General features: G+C 37.5%; 1 protein-coding gene across 5 annotated transcripts in view; it reads right to left on the bottom strand.

The window, feature by feature from the left end:
• HIPK3 (homeodomain interacting protein kinase 3) overlaps window positions 1-20,529 on the bottom strand; it is a 96,130-nt gene that overhangs the window by 18,988 nt on the left and 56,613 nt on the right. For all 5 annotated transcript variants that reach the window (XM_029207671.1, XM_029207667.1, XM_029207672.1 and 2 more), the window contains one exon: window positions 7,097-7,220. In XM_029207671.1, coding sequence (XP_029063504.1) covers window positions 7,097-7,220 — 124 coding nt within the window. The remainder of the gene's footprint in view (window positions 1-7,096; window positions 7,221-20,529) is intronic.

Here is a 20,529-nt window from a genome sequence, read left to right as displayed (position 1 = left end):
AAAACACTTTTCTCATTCAGTTAAAAGCATTAAAATAGTGGTCTATATTTTACTTTCCATTCTAACCTCAACACACAACAATTGGAATTTTACTATTACTCTCACGAAGATAATGTCCTGTTATTAACTGACACATTTAATAGTCACATATTAATCCTTATCTTACTTCAACACTACTGGCTATTTTCAAGTGAATAACTTGAAAACTCTGTTCCTTTCATTTCCACATCATTCTTTTCTATTTCTCTTCCTACTTCTTGGCACTCTTTAACTGCCTTCCTCCATTTGTTATATGGCATTGCATTCTAGAGTTTTATCTGTCTTCTTTCCCTCTACAAGCCCCACGTGCCCATAGTTTTATCTCTAATTCTATGTCTAAATATTTATCTCTAGCTCTGGAGCTGTAGATCCAACTGCTTACTGATACTCTCTATCTGGCAGGCCTTTAGGTACCTCAAAGTGAACATATTCTAAACTGATTTTCCTTAAACCTGTTAATCCTCATGTATTTCCCCCTTTGGAGACTACCACCAACCACCCGAATCAGAAACCTGAAATTTATGCCCAACAAGTACCTCGCCCTCATCACCCAACATCCAAAACCGTAACAATCTTACCTCATTAGTATTTTTCATAACTGTCTCTCCTCTCCATTCCTCTTTCAGGTCTTCTTCAATTCTGAGTTATACAATCTCACAAGCCTCCTAACTAGTCTACCTGCCTCCCTAATGACCCCATCCACTCACTCCCAATTCATTATTCACATTGCTAAGAACAAGAAATTGCTAACAGCCATTTTGATAAAATGAAAATCTGATTATTACTCCCCTGTATAAAATTACTTTACTGCCTACAGGATGGATTCCAAATCTCTAAACATGGCACACAGGCCCTCCAGCTTTATCTCTTCCGGGCTCTTTACATGCTCCTGTACTCCAGCCCCCTCTAGCACCTGCTAAACCTTGCATGGGTTAGTTTCTCTTTCCTAGATTGCTCTCTAACCCCTACTTATCAACATCCCTGTTCCTCTCCCTCCTTACTCCCCTCCCTGCCACTTCACCAAATCCACGTGGCAAACTTTTACTGTTCCTTCTTCAAGACTCAATTCAAGAAATTCTCCTCTGTAAAGCTATGCCTAACCATCCAAAACAGAGGCAATCACCTTCCTCTGTGCTACCATCACACCTAGAACATAACAATTTTAATGCATTTATAACATTACATTACAATTATTTTTACACGTCAGTTTTCCCTGCTAGACTACGTGCCTCCTAACAAGAGTCTATGTTCATGCTATTTGTATCCCGAATTTTACATGAAATGATAACTAAAATCTCCACCTTACAAATTAGTTTCGTTACATTAAAGTGCAGTACCTCCCCCTCACCCCACATCCCCCAAATGCCTGAGTTCCTTGTTTTACGGAAATAGAAAATGAAAAGTACTAAGAGCTTAGTATCTTGATGTTGCGTCAGAGTATCGCAGATGGTAAGAAAGGTGCTCAACAATTCAATTTCAACAAACATACACAGGGCATTTATTATGGGTCAGATGCTAAAGCTATGCAGAACAATAAAATATGTTGCCAATCTTCAAAATTTATTCAAAAAATTCAGTAGAATAAATATTTAAGCACATAATCTGCAATTAAACTAGGAAATGCCATTATAAAGAAAAAAACAAAGTGCTAAGAGAATACCATAGAGCAATTAATATACCTAAGAAGTTGAGATGGCACTGAAAAAACAAAACGGCAAATGAACCTGCCAAGTTTATTTTTGGTCGTAATTCCTGCCAGTCATTTGAAAAGAACTTGTTCCATCTGTATGCCCCTCCTGTTTCCAGTGGATGAAGGGTGGGGACCTGACCTAGAAGCAATTAATTCATAAATTTGCCTTGTGAACTCAACTAGAATTAAGCTAAGCAAATCAGATTTACAGTGTCAGAAATGCAAACTAAGAAATTCCAGATACTGTTGGAGGATGAGCTGAAGGGTTATAAGGCAGAGCTAGAGTTTGATGACCATGTTAACATAACCAGAGTTAAGAGTGAGCAGGAATTCTGAGTAGCAAGTTAGAACAGATAAAAGCACTTAAAGAGCAGCTAAGTTATACTTAAGATCGAGCACCAGAGTGAAATTCTACCAAAGCCTGTTAATTTCTCTAAGTGTTGCCTTGAACCTAAAAGCACCTTCAACACCAGACTTCACAAAATCCAGTCATATTAAAGCTCATTCTTGGATTTTTGGACAGTCCACACAAAAATAAATGAACTTTTCCTTGAGCCAACTTGAGAAGGTCTCTTTGAAACCTGAATAGCTTGACAAAATAGAATTCTTTAAAGATTCCCACCCCCACCCCTGGAGTGAGCGCTATTCTTCTTACATAAGATATAATTTGATATTACCAAGCATAATAAAATTTGAATATAAATTCAGGCTTTCGGCTGCTCTGGATAAGATTCTACCTAAACTCTAGAAAACATTTTTCAAGAACAATCAACATTTACCAAGTAAATACTGTCCATTCATCCATAAAAATATTATTTAATTTCCTAGAATGTTACTGATATTTCCCCAGTAAATATAAGTCAAATTGAGTACATACAGCACTAATGAGACAGTATACCTACAATTAAGACAGGAAGGGATCCAAGCACAGTACCAATTCACAGGGCAGCCTTCTCCACACATACACAGTAAATACACTTGTATACGAAAGGAAATAAAATGCACATATGACAAAATATATTCTCAACATGGTCAGTGCCTAGTTGTAGAATCCAAAATTCAAAGAAGAAATTGCCTTGGAAAGACTTTAAGAGATGACACAGATGATTAAAGGGCTAGAACACAAAGCCCATAATAAAGAATTTAAATAGTCTGAAAAGTTTTTCCTGGTGACTCAAATTTGGCCTTGAAGTATACTATACGTATACTGTTAAGTCTTTTTCACCTCCTTTGAAAAAAAACAATATTACAAGGTTAAATATAGGTTACACAAAAGACATATCAACAAGGGTTAAGAAAGAGATGTTACAATATATTTCACAGAAGTCTTTATCTTTGTAAATGTTCCATGTGCACTTAAAATGTATGTATCCTGGGCTTCCCTGGTGGCACAGTGGTTGAGAGTCTGCCTGCCTATGCAGGGGACACGGGTTCGTGCCCCGGTCCAGGAGGATCCCATGTGCCACGGAGCGGCTGGGCCCGTGAGCCATGGCCGCTGAGCCTGCGTGTCCAGAGCCTGTGCTCCGCAGCGGGAGAGGCCACAGCAGTGAGAGGCCCGCGTACCAAAAAAAAAAAAAAAAAGTATGTATCCTGCAGTTTTGCGTGTAGTATTGGGTGTAGTGCTCTATGCCTGTATCACTAGGTCAGCTTGGTTAATCATGTGTTCAAATCCTCTATATTCTTGCTGATATTTTTCTATCTACTTTCTCTATCAATTACTGAAAGAAATGTGCTTTAAATCTCTAATTATGATTGTGGCTTTGTCTCTTTTTTTGGTTCTATCAATTTTAGATTTATAATATTTTGAAGCTGTTACTAGAGATATAAAATATAGAATTTCTGTGCTTGTGTTGAACTGAATTTCCAAATTAATTGGCTGGGCTTCCACTCTTTATAAATAATGCTGATATATTTGTAATATACAAACACTCCTGTTGTTAAAAGCAATGTTATTAACAAAAGCAAAACAGAAGAAGAATATCTTGTACAACATATATTCTGAGAGATAAATATTTGTACAAAATGTTATCACGGGGGCTTCCCTGGTGGCACAGTTCGAGCCCCAGTCCGGGAAGATCCCACATGCCGTGGAAAAACTAAGCCCATTTGCCTCAACTACTGAGCCTGTGCTCTAGAGCCCGCGAGCCACAACTACTGAAGCCCGCGCGCCTACAGCCCGTGCTCCGCAACAAGGGAAGCCACTACAATGAGAGGCCTGCGCACCGCAACAAAGAGTAGCCCCCGCTCACTGCAACTAGAGAAAACCCGCACTCAGCAACAAAGACCCAACGCAGCCAAAAATAAATAAAAATTAAAAAATTTATTTTTAAAAAAAGTTATCACGGGACAAAACGATAAACTAGCATAGGCTGCTGGTTCCTTCCCTAGAACTCAAATCTGGAGACAGAATACAAATGGAGGTTGATGAATCTGAATAACTAATATACAGACTGTGAAAACCCTCTTCGAGCAATAGCAGATTGACAGTGGTAGGGTAGAGGTGGAGTCTGGAAGAGGGTCAGTGCCAGGGAGCTAGGGCAGACTAGAGCAGGGTTCAGCTGGACTCTTAGTGTCTTGAAAGTATCATTATCCACGAAGTAGTGTAGAGGCGGTCTACTGCTAATAGCATAGCTTCTGGATTCAGACTGCCCGTGTTAGACTATTGGGCAAGCTTATTAAACTTCCCCACACCTCAACTTTCTCATCTATAAAACTTCATAGGGTCGTTGTGAACATTAAATGAGTTAAAGTGTTGACAGTTCCTGGCACCCAAAAGAGCTCGATAAGTATTAATTAGTAATGTTACTACTATTGCCCACTGTACTGTCACTGTAAGGCAAAAAATAAGTTAAAAAAATAAAATAGCAACAACACCCCAATTGGGTATCCAAGTATATCATGGCAGCTGATGCCCAGAATAGGAAACAGATAACAGACAGAGGCGTGCCCTTTTACATCCTAATTAGATGATCATAATCCAGGGAGTTGAGGAAATTTTATGAAATTCAACCACATAAATAGACTAAAGTAAAAAACAACCCCAAAAAACCCCACTCATGAATATTTTAATAGATGCACAAAAGCATTTCAGAGTCCAAACCAATTTAGGATTAAAAAAAAAAAACAACTTAGGGCTTCCCTGGTGGCGCAGTGGTTGGGGGTCTGCCTGCCAATGCAGGGGACATGGGTTCAAGCCCTGGTCTGGGGGGATCCCACATGCCACGGAGCAACTGGCCCCTTGAGCCACAATTACTGAGCCTGCGCGTCTGGAGCCTGTGCTCCGCAGCGGGAGAGGCCGCGATAGTGAGAGGCCCGCGCACCGCGATGAAGAGTGGCCCCCGCTTGCCGCGACTAGAGAAAGCCCTCACACAGAAACGAAGAGCCAACACAGCCATAAATGAATGAATGAATGAATAAATAATTTTTTTTAAAAAAAGGGCAAAATTCCTTTAAAAAAAAAACTTAAAATTAGGAATAAAGGGATAGCCCTTATCTTGAAAACAGACATTTATCAAAACCTCTACAGCAAGCATCATATTTGAAAATGAGTATGAAGTCCAAGATTGGAACCAAAAAACACATCACTCCTATTCGTTTGTATTCATATATTTTGGAAAATACCTTTTAAAACACTGAATTGATAACTGTGTGGCTATTGATGCTGTATGCTATTAACTTTTTTCAATTACTGTACCCATTTGGAATTAAAGTAATATACATTCTGAAAATATTGTGAATCTGGATCAGATAACACCTCCCAGTTTAAAAAAAAAAAGAAATCTATTACAGATTTTAGAAAAACTGAGCTTTGGTCAGGACTTTGTGTTAAATTACCACTGTAACTTTTGACAAGTCATTTCATTTTTCCGGGCCTCAGTTTTCTCCTTTATAAAATGTGAAGGGGTAGTAACTAGATAATCTGTAGGGTCCTTTTCAGTATCAACATTAGTTGTCCAACACTAGAACTGTAAAGTCCAAATCCACAGTACAACAGCAAACTGACCTTTATATTGCCACTAGATGGTGTCCTGCTCCAGAGTACTATGCATGTCATAAATTGTGGTCCACAAAGCCAAAGGTATATTTCTACAATTTGACAGGTACCTCAGTACTTCAGCAGCTAAGGGATTATGGGACTCTCCAACTAGATCACTAACTCTTTCAAAACTAGTAACAGTTTGGCACCTGCATCAAAGTTAATGATTGGGTAAAAAGATGAAGGAAGCTAGAATGTATGGAAATTTTTATAGAAATGGTATTTTAAGAGGTATGTTCAACATGGGGGAAAGTACAGAATATTAAAAAAAACACCTGGCCTAAAAGAGAAATTTTATGGGTAGAAAGTCATTGAAAGAGGATAAGATTAAAGTTAATGATAACATCTAATTTAATAATTAATATTAAATGACTTTTAGGGTCGTCTCAGCAACATTTAAGTCACTAAATTAACTACCTCTCGTATCCCCTTTTATACAGAAAGCTAAATCTTAGAAATCAGGCATTTTGCTACAAGTTATGTGTGCTTTAAAATGTTCTGCTTTCTATTTTTTTTCATGTTTGAAAGTTAAATAGTATAACATTTAAATAAAAATATAAGCCAGACACAATATATGTAACCACTGTTAATTCTGACTAACATTTTCTACTAAAATATGAGTTGAGTATATATATATCTAATAAGGGAGATGCTATGAAACTTTCAAATAATAGTGAAGAAGATAACAATTACCCAAAAAAGAATCTTGATATTAAAAACCAAGTAAATAGCAAACAACACTGTCTAGTAGCTTAGAGAGACTAATGAACACACCTGAAAACTACCATGAAAAGTGTGTAGTGAGGTGATTTGCTGGATTTTATTGAGAGTCATTTCAATAATGTTAAGCTAGACTTTTAGCACCACCAAAAACAGCTAAAAATACTAAAGAGGGTTAGGGTGACTGAGGTACTTAAGACCAGTAAAGGTTGTTGGTTCAAGACCAGTAGCTATGATGACTTTTATTCCTTGGGAGAGGCTGACATTTCAGCTGTCATCACCCAAGTGATGTCTGTCACCCAAGCAAAGCACTATTATTTAAATGGACACAGTCCAGCCCTTTATATATCTATAATATAAAAATGGTACCAAAAAAATTCTCCCAAAAGGTTTTCAGGCCTGTGGATTATACCCTTGTTTATGAAAACACTTTAAAAATCAAGTTCTGTTTTGAGTCCTGAATTTAAATTCCGTTAGATCCAAGGTTTTGCCAATTTATTCTAAAAGGAGTCTCACATGTATTGTATACCTGGGAAAATGCGTACCTGTAAGTCTATTATTTTTCTTTACATTCTACCAATTCTACTGGGTTATCACGACAGTTCTATTACCTGGTCATACTCCAAGGCTCCTGGGTAGAGAGGCCATCCAAGGAATAATTCTGCAATCACGCATCCCAGTGACCACATGTCTATGGCTTCACAAAATGGCAACCCCAATATAATCTCTGGAGCTCTGAAATTTAAAAAAAAAAAAAATAATCAATCAGCGGTTTTCTTTTAAAATTATCCGATTCATCTGATATTCTAAGAGAAGTTTGTAAAATGAGAGCGAAATCATCTACTATTTATAGTAATTCTTCATTTTCCAGAACTTGTTGAAACCTAGCCATAATCCTGAATTAAACTTCAAGGGGTGCTATGAGTACAAATTGCTATGATAAAATATCTATACTTAATCCAAGTTTTACTAACATGACAGTAAAAAAAGGAAAAGCATAGATCTTGTTTTTGAGACTACAGGAGATTAGAAATAACACACTAGAAAGAGAACTGACAAATTAAAAATACATGCACCATGACACCAACAGAACTTAAAGCCAGACACCAGAAGATAAGACCCAAACAAAACAAAACAAAACCCCAAAGGCTAACCATGGATCTAGACGTGGGTATTACTTCAGAAGATAATAATAAAAACTGGGCTATTTGTTATCCAAAACAGATAAGACCAAGTTCAATATATTCAGCCTTAAAAGGCAGAAAAGTACAGGATACATCAAAACAGTTAAAAAAGCATTTTACCACTTGAAGAGCTTTGATTATTTGGAAAATTATTTCATGAAAGATACAATTCCCCGATAAATTGTGTTGCTACTTCACATGACTTTTCCATAAGAAAATTAACATTCTAAGAGTTCTCTAAATACAAAGTCATACAATCATAGTTATCCTGCACAGTCTCAAACTTATAAGAACAGTACAATGAATACTTTTTCCTAACCCACTTGAGAGTAATTTGCCGAATAATGGCATGCTTCGTATTTCCTACAAACAAGAATATTCTCCTACATAATCACAATACAATCATCAAAATCAGGAAACAAATACTGATACATCTCCACCATCTAAGCCTCGGACTGTGAGTTTGGCCAATTACACTGATAACGTCCTTTATGAAAAAGAATCCAATTCCGAATCGTGCACTGCATTTAGCTGTCATATCCCGTTCAGTCTTTTCCAATATCGAATAGTCCCTCAAGTCTTTCCTTGATTGCTATGACCCTGGCATAAGATATTACAGGTCAGTTATTTGTTGAATGTCCCTCAGTATGGGTCTGTCTGATGTTTTCTTGTAATTAGATGAAGGTTATAGATCTTTGGGAGAAATGTTTAAAAAGTGGTGGGGGTTTTTTCTCATTATATGCTATCAGGTGGTACGAAATTTTGATTTGCTCCACTACTGATAATATTCACTCTGACTACTTAACATGGTATCTGCTAGATTTCTCCACTATCAAGTTTCTCCTTTCCCCTCTGTAATGAAGCATTTTGTGGAGTTTCAATTTGAGACTGTACAAACAATCCAATTTCAATTTATTCATGTAGTTACCTATGTAAGTATAATGGATTCCTATTTTATTCAATGGGTTATAATCCATTACTATAATTACTTATTTTGATGCTCTAATTTTCCCAGACTTGACCAGTCGGAACTCCCTCAATGAGCTATGGGTCCTCATTACTATTGGGATGGCACTGTTCCCAGGATCTCTCAGTGTATATTTTATACAGTTTAAAAAAATAAGCCTTCTGCTAATTTTTTTTAACTGAGAGTGCTGATTGTCACTATCTCCTAATGCGGTGGTTCTCAATCTTGGCTGCACATTACAATCCCTTTGTCCTGGCCACACCCCATACCAATTAAATCAGAAACTCTGGGGATGGGAGGTAGGCATCAGTAGTTTTTAAAGCTCCCCAGGTGATTCCAATACATGGCCAAAGTGAAGAACCAAAGCACTAGACTCAATGGGAAAACTGTTCCATCTCCTCCCTACAGCTCTTCTGATCAGAGTAAGTTCAAAGGATAATAAACAAATTGTTTTCTACCATAGATTTGGGATCTGTCCAGTGACTCTCTACTCCTAAACACCTCTGCTATAATTAATACTTAAGATTCAGTAGGCTCTTAATGCACAAGTACTTGTGAAAAACAAGTAAGTGTCATGGGGAGATATTATGAGGCATAAAAGAACCTGAAAACATAGTTATAAAAGTTCTTCATTCTTTTGACAAAATACTCAGCAAGTGTGTAGATGTACACACATGAGTTATATTCAGCTATAAGCAAATGCTAAACTGTATTGTAAAAAGAGAAAAAATAGGTTACACTAAATTGTCAATCTTATATATTCACAATATAGAGAGATATTATCCTTTTTTGTTCACTATTTTATACGCAGAACATAGCAGAGAATATGCACTCAGTAAACATTTCTCGGATAAGTCATGCCAACACAGGTTGATTCACACAAAGGAAAGAAAGCATCCGTGTGAAATGTGGGTTTGAACTAGGCCTCAAAGAACAGAAGTCTAGGCAGAAAGAAAGAGAAATGGACACAAGAGTTTATAAAGGGTATATACTAATCTGTACTTTAAAAGGTTCAAAGTAAAAGGCAGCCTGTTTCAAAAGTATGGAGTAAATGAGATTCACTAGTGATACTTAATCATGTACTACTTTGAATCCTGAAGACTTATTAATAAGACTGAGCTATAGCTGTGTATAAGGGCTTTATGATTATTTTGAAATAATTAATATAAAAAATTCATGGGTCTTGAAATTGGCTACTGTAGAAAACTTCAACATTGCATTTGGTAATGAAAGAAAATTAACAAAATGATAGTATCTAGGATATTCAACTTAAAGAGACCAAAATTATTTGAAATCTGGTTAACAATTAAGAAGAGTTTCTGTCAACTAGACAAAGAGTGATGAATTCCTTCTGCCATTTGTTACCATTTAATGAATGAGCCAAGTTTCTAGGTGACAGTGACAAGAATATAGGGATATTTTTTCAAACTCTTGACTAGGAATTGTATAAAACCACTTCAAATACAAATCTAAGATTCAAAAGTTGTATTTATGTAAGCAAACTCAACTTTCTCATTTTAAAAAATGAAAGAATTTTAACTGCAAGTTTTATACAAAGTCATTATGTATTATTGCATCAGTTTAAGTCCTCTGAGAAGCAGATAAGATGTGCAAGAAATTTCTTTGGAAAAATGTCTCTGAAGGATACACAGGAACAGGAAGAAGGAATAGGTGAAGAGACCTTCAGACCTTGAGCAGTTCTGACACCTGTGAAAGAGGTGCAAAGGAAGAATTGGGTGGAAAGAACCTCCAACAGCAGTGCTGTTAAGAGAAAATCTTGGCAGGGTCAATGGGGTGTCCCCAAGGCAAAAATTATCTGCTAGGCTAGTTCCCCATCAAACTAGAACAGTGCAGCTCTAGGACCCCCACTGTGTTTGGTCACTGGCTGAGAGCAGCCCAGCAGCAAAGGGGCCTCTGCTGAGCACTGATGCATTACCTAAAGACACAACAGCTGGAGGCTGTCAGTTAACTGCTCTTCACAGGAGGTTCTCTTGAAGTGGATCCGAATGGCACAATTCCAAGGCTGCCACAACTATCTTCCCAAAAGCTTTTGTATTTTATTTTATAATACTACATATCATAAAGAAAATGTAATAAATTTCTTCACCAAGTCTGAGTCAAATGTGCCTAAATTCTCTCCAGTTTACCGTGGCATGCCATAAAACATTATATTTTCTATATGTATCATCACATGTAAAAAGGTGGGAAAGCAATACCGTTAAGCATTTACAATCTGGATGAAACTGCCAGAGCTGTCAGAGCTCTGCTGGCCAGTCTTACAATAAAATAAACTTTTAAAATCAAATTATGCACTAAAGAATAATATATCCATCTGTCAGTAATGAATAAAGCTTAGTTTTCTGGTTGTATCTTAATTGGCTCTCAAATTATTCCTCTGGGCTAAATATACTTTTGTATATAAATGACCACAGCAGAAATTCTAATTTATGGACCACTCTCAAAATAAATCTTTTGTTCTACACCTAAAGGAAATTCTTCTACTTCTTTTCTCATCTAACTTAACTCCCCTCTGAGCAGCTATAACGTGGTGGTGCTAAGGATACAGCAGGGAACAGATATCATTTGTACTGTTGCAGACAGGCAAGGCACACATTAAACATGTCCATTGGACGGAGAGTATAACTAAACCTGTTGTTCACCACTCTATAAATAATAACTCACAATTAGAAGGCAAGTGTCAAATCCACAAACCAACTCAAAAATTTAGGTTATATGGTAACAAAGGCAATCTATACATAAAATGCCATGTTTCCTTTTTTTGCCATATGCCTTTAATAAAGTTTATCAATATTCATTAAGACCAAATCTTTTTTTACTTTTCTAAAACCTTGAAACACTGATATAACATACAGGTAAAGTGGAGAAGCGAAAAAAAAATTTTTTTAAGTGGGTAAACTGAACTCTCAATGGTTTGTGGGTCTTTTGCTAGAGAACTCAAAAAGAATGTTAGCAGTAGATGGTTCAATTAAGAACAGTGAAATACCATCACTCAGAGAAGAAGATAACTATTAGTGGAGTTACTTTATTTCATTTTTATTTACTTTTTTAAGCTGAAAATTCAGTTACTGTCAGAGAAACCTAGTCGTGTTAGGAAAAGGGATGTCTCAGTTCAGGAACTCAATATGTCAAGTTCTAGGAACAATTATATTCTTATAAGAGAAAGATGCCCTGGGTTATCCCTGCAAATGCCATTAAACTATGAACTCATGTGATGATTTCATGGCCATCAAGAAAACAGTGATCATAATATGACTCCTAACTTATTTTTTCAAATACAGAGAATGCTTAGGCCAACTTGATTATTTAGTCTGCCTAATGTTTCTCATTAAAGTTAATAAACTAGCATAATGCTGATACATTTCAGTTTCTTGAGAATCTAGTGACGGAACCCACAGGTCTGGTCAAGTCTAGGACACTGATTGAATAATTTCTGAAATGACAAAACTAAGGGCCAGATTCTGATGATTCTGTCAGAAATGTCACTCAGTAAAAATGAAAGGTACAGCTATCCAGGCTTCTCTTGATGATACTCCTCTACATACAAGTGTATAGCTACATGCTTCTCTCTACTTTTGACAAGAAGAAGATACCAGAAAGAATGTGTGAGCCCCACGATTGAGATAAGGTTCAAACGTTTGGAAATTGTCTATTACTACAAATCTATAGCATAAATAGGTAGATGGCGAAGTGTTTTAAGAATGCAAAGTTTGGTACCAAGAAAGAAAGCAACCCCACTTCAGTGGATCAGTACTTGGACATATGTAAGCACTACCGAGTGGGTGGGTGTCTTTCAAAGCCAGGAAATGTTGCCCTGAGTCAGAATGGGTCAATTTTCCTTTCATACACTCCCTGTTGATCAGTGAGGGACTTTCTATTTTTATGAAGTTGTAAACATAATTACAAACCCTAGGGTCAATCAGGAACTAAGTCTGAATGGTCAGTAGAAAAGCAGAACACAAGTGATGGGAGTTACCTGTTACATTACTGTTCAAATAGGTATGCACGCACAGGTCAAGGATGAGTGGCCACGAGAATAAACACAACAAAGTTGAAACCTGTGCGTGCGTGTGTGTGTGTGTGTGTGTGTGTGTGTTACTCATAGGTGGATGTTTTCCATAGATGTGCACTATGGCACTGCAGGATCTGTGGTTACTGAGTCCCTAGAGGTGGAAGCGCAGATATAGGGCCCTGACTGTGAAGTTATCCATGGATTTTCACAGTGCGTGGGGTCACTGTTTGCAGATGACATGATACTATACATAGAGAATCCCAAAGATGCTACCAGAAAACTACCAGAGCTAATCAATGAATTTGGTAAAGTAGCAGGATACAAAATTAATACACAGAAATCTCTGGCATTCCTGTACACTGATGACGAAAAATCTGAAAGTGAAATTAAGAAAACACTCCCACTTACCACTGCAACAAAAAGAATAAAATATCTAGGAATAAACCTACCTAAGGAGACAAAAGACTTGTATGCAGAAAATTATAAGACACTGATGAAAGAAATTAAAGATGATACAAATAGATGGAGAGATATACCATGTTCTTGGATTGGAAGAATCAATACTGTGAAAATGACTCTACTACCCAAAGCAATCTACAGATTCAATGCAATCCCTATCAAACTACCACTGGCATTTTTCACAGAACTAGAACAAAATATTTCACAATTTGTACGGAAACACAAAAGACCCCAAATAGCCAAAGCAATCTTGAGAACAAAAAATGGAGCTGGAGGAATCAGGGTCCCTGACTTCAGACTATACTACAAAGCTACAGTAACCAAGACAGTATGGTACTGGCACAAAAACAGAGATATAGATCAATGGAACAGGAGAGAAAGCCCAGAGATAAACCCACGCACATATGGTCACCTTATCTTTGATAAAGGAGGCAAGAATATACAGTGGAGAAAAGACAGCCTCTTCAATAAGTGGTGCTGGGAAAACTGGACAGGTACATGTAAAAGTATGAGATTACAACACTCCCTAACACCATACACAAAAATAAGCTCAAAATGGATTAAAGGGGCTTCCTTGGTGGCGCAGTGGTTGAGAGTCTGCCTGCCGATGCAGGGGACACGGATTCGTGCCCTGGTCCGGGAAGATCCCACATGCCACAGAGTGGCTGGGCCCATGAGCCATGGCTGCTGAGCCTGCACGTCTGGAGCCTGTGCTCCGCAACGGGAGAGGTCACAACAGTGAGAGGCCGGCGTACCGCAAAAAAAAAAAAAAAAAAAAAAAAAGGATTAAAGACCTAAATGTAAGCCCAGAAACTATCAAACTCTTAGAGGAAAACATAGGCAGAACACCCTAGGACATAAATCACAGCAAGATCCTTTTTGACCCACTTCCTAAAGAAATGGAAATAAAAACAAAAATAAACAAATGGGACCTAATGAAACTTAAAAGCTTTTGCACAGCAAAGGAAACCATAAACAAGACCAAGAGACAACCCTCAGAATGGGAGAAAATGAAGCAACTGACAAAGGATTAATCTCCAATATTTACAAACAGCTCATGCAGTTCAATAACAAACAAACAAACAACCCAATCCAAAAATGGGCAGAAGACCTAAATAGACATTTCTCCAAAGAAGATGTACAGATTGCCAGCAAACACATGAAAGAATGCTCAACATCATTAATCATTAGAGAAATGCAAATCAAAACTACAATGAAGTATCATCTCACACCGGTCAGAATGGCCATCATCAAAAAATCTAGAAACAATATATGCTGGAGAGGGTGTGGAGAAAAGGGAACACTCTTGCACTGGTGGTGGGAATGTAAATTGATACAGCCACTATGGAGAACAGTATGGAGGTTCCTTAAAAAACTACAAATAGAACTACCATACGACCCAGCAATCCCACTACTGGGCATATACCCTGAGAAAACCATAATTCAAAAACAGTCATGTACCATAATGTTCATTGCAGCTCTATTTACAATAGCCAGGAGATGGAAGCAACCTAAGTGTCCATCATCAGATGAATGGATAAAGAAGATGTGGCACATATATACAATGGAATATTACTCAGCCATAAGAAGAATCGAAATTGAGTTATTTGTAGTGAGGTGGATGGACCTAGAGTCTGTCATACAGAGTGAAGTAAGTCAGAAAGAGAAAAATACCGTATGCTAACACATATATACGGAATCTAAGAAAAAAAAAAAAAAAGGTCATGAAGAACCTAGGGGTAAGACGGGAATAAAGACACAGACCTACTAGAGAATGGACTTGAGGATATGGAGAGGGGGAAGGGTGAGCTGTGACAAAGTGAGAGAGTGGCATGGACATATATACACTACCAAACGTAAAATAGATAGCTAGTGGGAAGCAGCCGCGTAGCACAGGGAGATCAGCTCGGTGCTTTGTGACCACCTAGAGGGGTGGGATAGGGAGGGTGGGAGGGAGGGAGATGCAAGAGGGAAGAGATATGGGAACATATGTATATGTATAACTGATTCACTCTGTTATAAAGCAGAAACTAACACACCATTGTAAAGCAATTATACTCCAATAAAGATGTTTAAAAAAAAAAGAAGATACCAGAGAAATGCAGCACAAACTTGGAAAAGGTAAATAAATGGTAAACTCAATAAAGATAAAAATAATAAAATCAGAACAGTCTTCTCTTGAGGTAGGTGATGCAGAAGGCATTTCTTGTAACAACAGTTTTATTAAGACATAATTCACATACCATACAATTCACCCATTCAAATGGTACAATCAATGGTTTTTAGTATATTCACAGAATTATGCAACCATTAACGCAATCCATTTTAGAACATTTTCATCACCATCAAAAGGAACCCTATATCCATTACCAGTTACTCCCCATTTCTCCCAAACTCCTCCATCCCTAGGCCACCACAAATCTACTTTGTCGCTTTAGTTCTGTCTCTCTTTTTTTTGTCTCTTTTTCGTCTTTTTTTTTTTTTTTGGTCTCTTTAGATCTGCCTGTTCTGGACATGTCATACAAATGGAATGGCACAACATGTGATCTCTCATTTGGGGGTCAACCACAGGTCATGGGTAAATTCTGGGGTAAAAACATTCATAAGAATGTTTTGCTATAGTGGTACTTAAAAATCTCTGCAGAATGTTCTGGGAGGACAAATCTTGGGAGTCTGGTAAGGAAGCACTGACTTCAAATAATGCAAATCATCTAAATAGAGCTAGATTTTAAACACTCAACAGACACCTAGCAATCGCTCTAATAGCAAGTAATTTACCTGAGCCTTAGTATTTTCATTTTTAAAATGGGGTTTTACTGATGTAGCATGCTCTGAAAATTATCCAAAGGACTAAGTAAAAGAATCTATGTAAAATGTAAAACAGTATATACATTCTCTTAATTTATTCATACTCCCACTGTCCTAATTCACACCTCCTCTCTTCTCAAACCATCACCTCCTCCCTCATCCTCACTCCTGACTCTTGTCCTTGCATCCAACTTTACTGGGGGCAGGGGGGGATTTGAAAGAAACTTCCACATTCTCGCCACCACATCTACTAGCCCACTTGCATCTGTCAGTGCTTCTATCTAAGGCACCCATGCTCACTTACTGAAGTACATCACTCGACCAATTTCCCACTCTTTCTCATCACCAACCTCTCTCTCCCTCTCCCTCCTTCTCTCTACATATATATATAACTATCCCATATCTCCCATTTTGAAAAAAAAGAAAAAGAAAACACTTTCTTGTTTATATACTCTCCTTCAGCCATCACCCATTTCTCTATTCCCCCTTACGCCAGTCCTTCTTGAAAGCACTGTTAAGAAAAGCTGCCTCCAATTCTGCCCCTTTCTTGAACTCACTCTAATCAGGCTTTCATTACCCCATCATTCCACCAAAATAGCTCTTGTCAAAGTCACCATCAGCCACTGCATTGCCACATCCTTGATTTATTTGACTTGCAGCATTTGACACAGTTGATTGTGTTCTCCTGCTTTAAACAGTATGCAACTGACTGCCAGGGCACCACTCTGCTCTCCTCTTTACCTCACCTGCAGTCCCTTCTCAGATTCCTTTCCAGTTCCATCGCATTTCCACAACCTTTAAATTCTGGGGTGCCCCAAGGCTCAGTCTTTGGATGCCTACCTTCTCTAACTACATTCACTTCCCTTAGGTGATCTCATCCAATCACACAGTTTTAAATACCACCTCTATTCTTAAAACCCAAATGTGTATCTCCAACCCAGACCTCTCTCCCCAACTCCAGACTTACGTATCCAACTGTCTACTCAACATCTCTGAGTGTCAACTAGATATCTCAAACCGAACATGTCCAAAACATGTTCATAATTTCCTCCAACCCACTCCTCCTCCAGCCTTCCCCATCTCAGGAATGACAACTCTATCCTCCTAGTTTCTCAGGCCCATAATTTGTGTGAGAATCAAATTTGACTCTCCTCTTTCTCTCACTTCCCACACATTTATCGGCAAATCCCATTGACTTTATCTGCAAAATAGATCCAGAATTTGACCATTTTGCTTTACCTTTACTGCTACAACCCCAGTCAAAGCCACCAGCATCTCTCGTTGCACGCTCCCCAACTGTTCTTGCTTCTGCCCCGTCCTCTACCATCTAGTCTCAACTTAGCAACCAGAGTGATCCGTTTAGTACACAAGTCAGACCGCATCACTCTTCTGCTCAAAACCTCCCAAGAGCTTCTTCCCATCTCACAGTAAAGTCAGATTCCTCACAATGGCCTCCAAGGTCATACGTGATTCAGCCCACAGCCGTATCTAGTATTTCCCACCATCATCCCATTTGTTTGCTCTCATCCACCTACACTGGCCTCCTGTCTCTAACCATAGTTGCTGCCTCAAAACCTTTACATTTATCTAGAAGAAGGTTCCAGGCAGAGGGAACAGCAGGACTTGATCCCCTCACTCTTACTTTGTGTTTCTGCCCAAAGATCTTATTAGAAAGGCATTCCCTGACCACCTTAAACAGAAGGGTAAGCCCCCACCAGCACATATACTTACCTCTCCTCCTTTATCCTGCTTTAGTGTTCTCTATAGCACTTGCCACCAACTGATATATATGTTTGCTTATTATCTGTTTTCCCCTCCCCCATTAAATATAAAACCCGTGAGGGAAAGAGCTTTAATTCTTTCAATGCTATATTCCCAGCACTGAGAACACTGTCTGGCATATAGTAGGCATTCACTCATTAATTTGTTCACTGAATTGATCAACCAGTGGAAGCTGTTAGCGTTCTGCTGTGAATAGCTTTGTTAACTCAAACACATAAGCCAAACAAGTATCAATCAAGACCTTTTTTACATGCTAGCCACTTTACATTTGGGACAGTTGAATTGTCTTGACTATTAAATAAAAATCAACACCATTTCCTGAGTTTTAACAATGGCCAGGCATCACAGAAATAACTTTTAACACATTAGCTCATTTAAATAAAATGTTCTAAAAACAGATTTCAGCACTGTTGTTCTGTTCCGAGATCAAAAATGCTGGTAAACAAAATGTTCCACGTAAAACAGAAGAACCCCTCAATTGAGTACAGTCAGTCCACAAAATCATGAGAAATAATAAATCATTTTTGAAGCAACTAAGTTTTGGAGTTGTCACACAGCAACAGATAACTGATACACTACCCAAAGTTAGCCAGAGAGGGATGGAAATGAGATTTCAAATGCCTTATTCCAAAAGCCTTTCTCTACACCATACCATCTCAATTATAAAATCGTGTAACTGAAAGAAACACAGAAAGCCAAACTAACAGAAAACCTAGAAACTGACACCGAAGGTATTTTTTAACAATTCAATTAAAGTTATGTTCTAGTTTTATTTTCCACAATAAGAAAATACTAACTGACCTAATAGTTCTATGCCTTTTTTGAGGTCAACTGGTCTTTAGCTCTCTAGGACAATCAAATGAAAAAAATATTTCACTGCCATTTTTTAAACCTACTTTTCATTCTGTATAAATCCTTTAAAATAAATATAATAACAGCAGTAACAACAAGCAGTTACCCAGCACTATGAACCAGGCAATGCTCTAAGCACTTTATAAATATTAACCCATTTGATATTCATACCAATCCTTTTAATAGATAAAGAAACAGACACAAGGATAAGCAACTTGCCTAAGGGTCATCCAGCTAGTGTGATGAGCAGCTGGGATTTAAAGCCAGGTTTTATGGCTTCAGGATCAATGCTTTAAATACTACGTGTTAAAATAAATAATTCCTAGGATTACTAAAACTATCAGACTTTTATCTTACTAGAAGTCCTCCCACTGAGATGCTATACTTATCATTAATGTGTTCTTTTCTCTTTCAACATATCACCTTTGATTTTTAGACTAACTGGGAAATGTGAGATATACACTTATGTTAAAAGAACTATAGTTGACATTTTACTAAGTCCTTTTCCTGATCTTTAAGCATTTACTCATCTTAACCATAAATAATCTTCCATGTCAAATACACAGACATCTGCTGGATACTTCTCAGTTAAAATACGGCTCTTATTTTGGCAGATACTGTATTCCAAAAGATGACTACAACAACCTTTTACAAAAGCAATTAGGAAATAAGTTCAGTAGTGGATGTGACCATCCAGTAGGTGTGATTACTAATAAATATAACGTCAGGCACTCAGTAAATTCTTACAAGGCAAAGTTCTTTACTTAGCAAAAGACAGCAAAGACCTAAAGTGGTTATAAAATGCAGGCACTAATAAACATGTGTTTATACAAGCACAGCAAATCTAGCAAAGGATACACACCCAAGTTTTATCAGCAATTATCTCTGAGGAATCAACCTGGAAAGGAGAGAGAAGTATACATTTCCATAATACTTGTTACTAAAACAAGCATCTTATACAATACAATAAAAGACTAATGTTTAAAGTTTTTCAGTCACCTAAATTTTATAGGAATTTCGTGTTTTCTTCTAATACTATTACTATCAAACTACATAATCAGTGTTAACTCAATTTTTTAATTTCCTTTTATTACCAGGAACAATTGCCTACTGAGAATCTCTGACACTGGGAGGGAAGGAATACTGGAAGTATCCCTGAGAGGCTCTACACTGTCTGCAGGGGCTATCACGAAGGAGACTCCTCTAAGTACAACAGGGGAACTGGAATACCTCCAAGAATCTTCCAAATCATAATGCAACTAAAATCTATGAAAATATGAATGAACATTTGTACAACTGGAACTTTAAAGAAGGATGACTGTTAAAATATACTAGGGAGTTTACTTCCAGCTTAATCAGCACTTGTTTAAATATCCTGCAGAATGGTGCTTTTTAAAAAAGCAATTCAACACTCTCAGAAAGGCGAATAAATTTCAAAAGAGCCAATCAATCACTTCTAGAAATATTTTCTTTTTGAAGTCACGAGTGTTTACCATGATAAGAAACTTGTTGCTGTAGGCAATAACAACGCTACAGAATACTGGATTTTCGCACAGATTGCTTTTATGACTGTAACTGCAACTATTCAATAACGTGTTCAAATGTAATCAAAGTACAGGCTCTTAGAATAGACACTCATTCAAATGTAGCTTGAGCCATAGGCTAAAAATACCACAATTAAAAATATCGTAATTGCAAGGCCACTTAATCTTTTAAGTATGCTGCACAATGATCCAGGTCAAAGCGCCTCCAGATCAAAGCGCCAAGTACAAAGAACTGCAGTAATAATAAATATCTTCAAAATCTATTAAATGTAAAACCTGAGAGGTAGAGGATAGGTGATAGCAAAGATTTAATGGTCATTACCAGTATGCTAAATGTATCGCTTAGAGCCCAACGTCCAAAAAGATGTATACATCAATAATTTGCACATCTATGAGTGATCAATAGCTAATATTTTGT

This window comes from Monodon monoceros, unplaced genomic scaffold (genome assembly GCF_005190385.1).
Source record: "Monodon monoceros isolate NGI ecotype Baffin Bay Population unplaced genomic scaffold, NGI_Narwhal_1 Super_Scaffold_7, whole genome shotgun sequence".
Lineage (NCBI taxonomy): Eukaryota > Metazoa > Chordata > Mammalia > Artiodactyla > Monodontidae > Monodon > Monodon monoceros.
The sequence above is the reverse complement of the archived record's forward strand: the minus strand, read 5'-3'. Positions and strand labels throughout refer to the sequence as shown.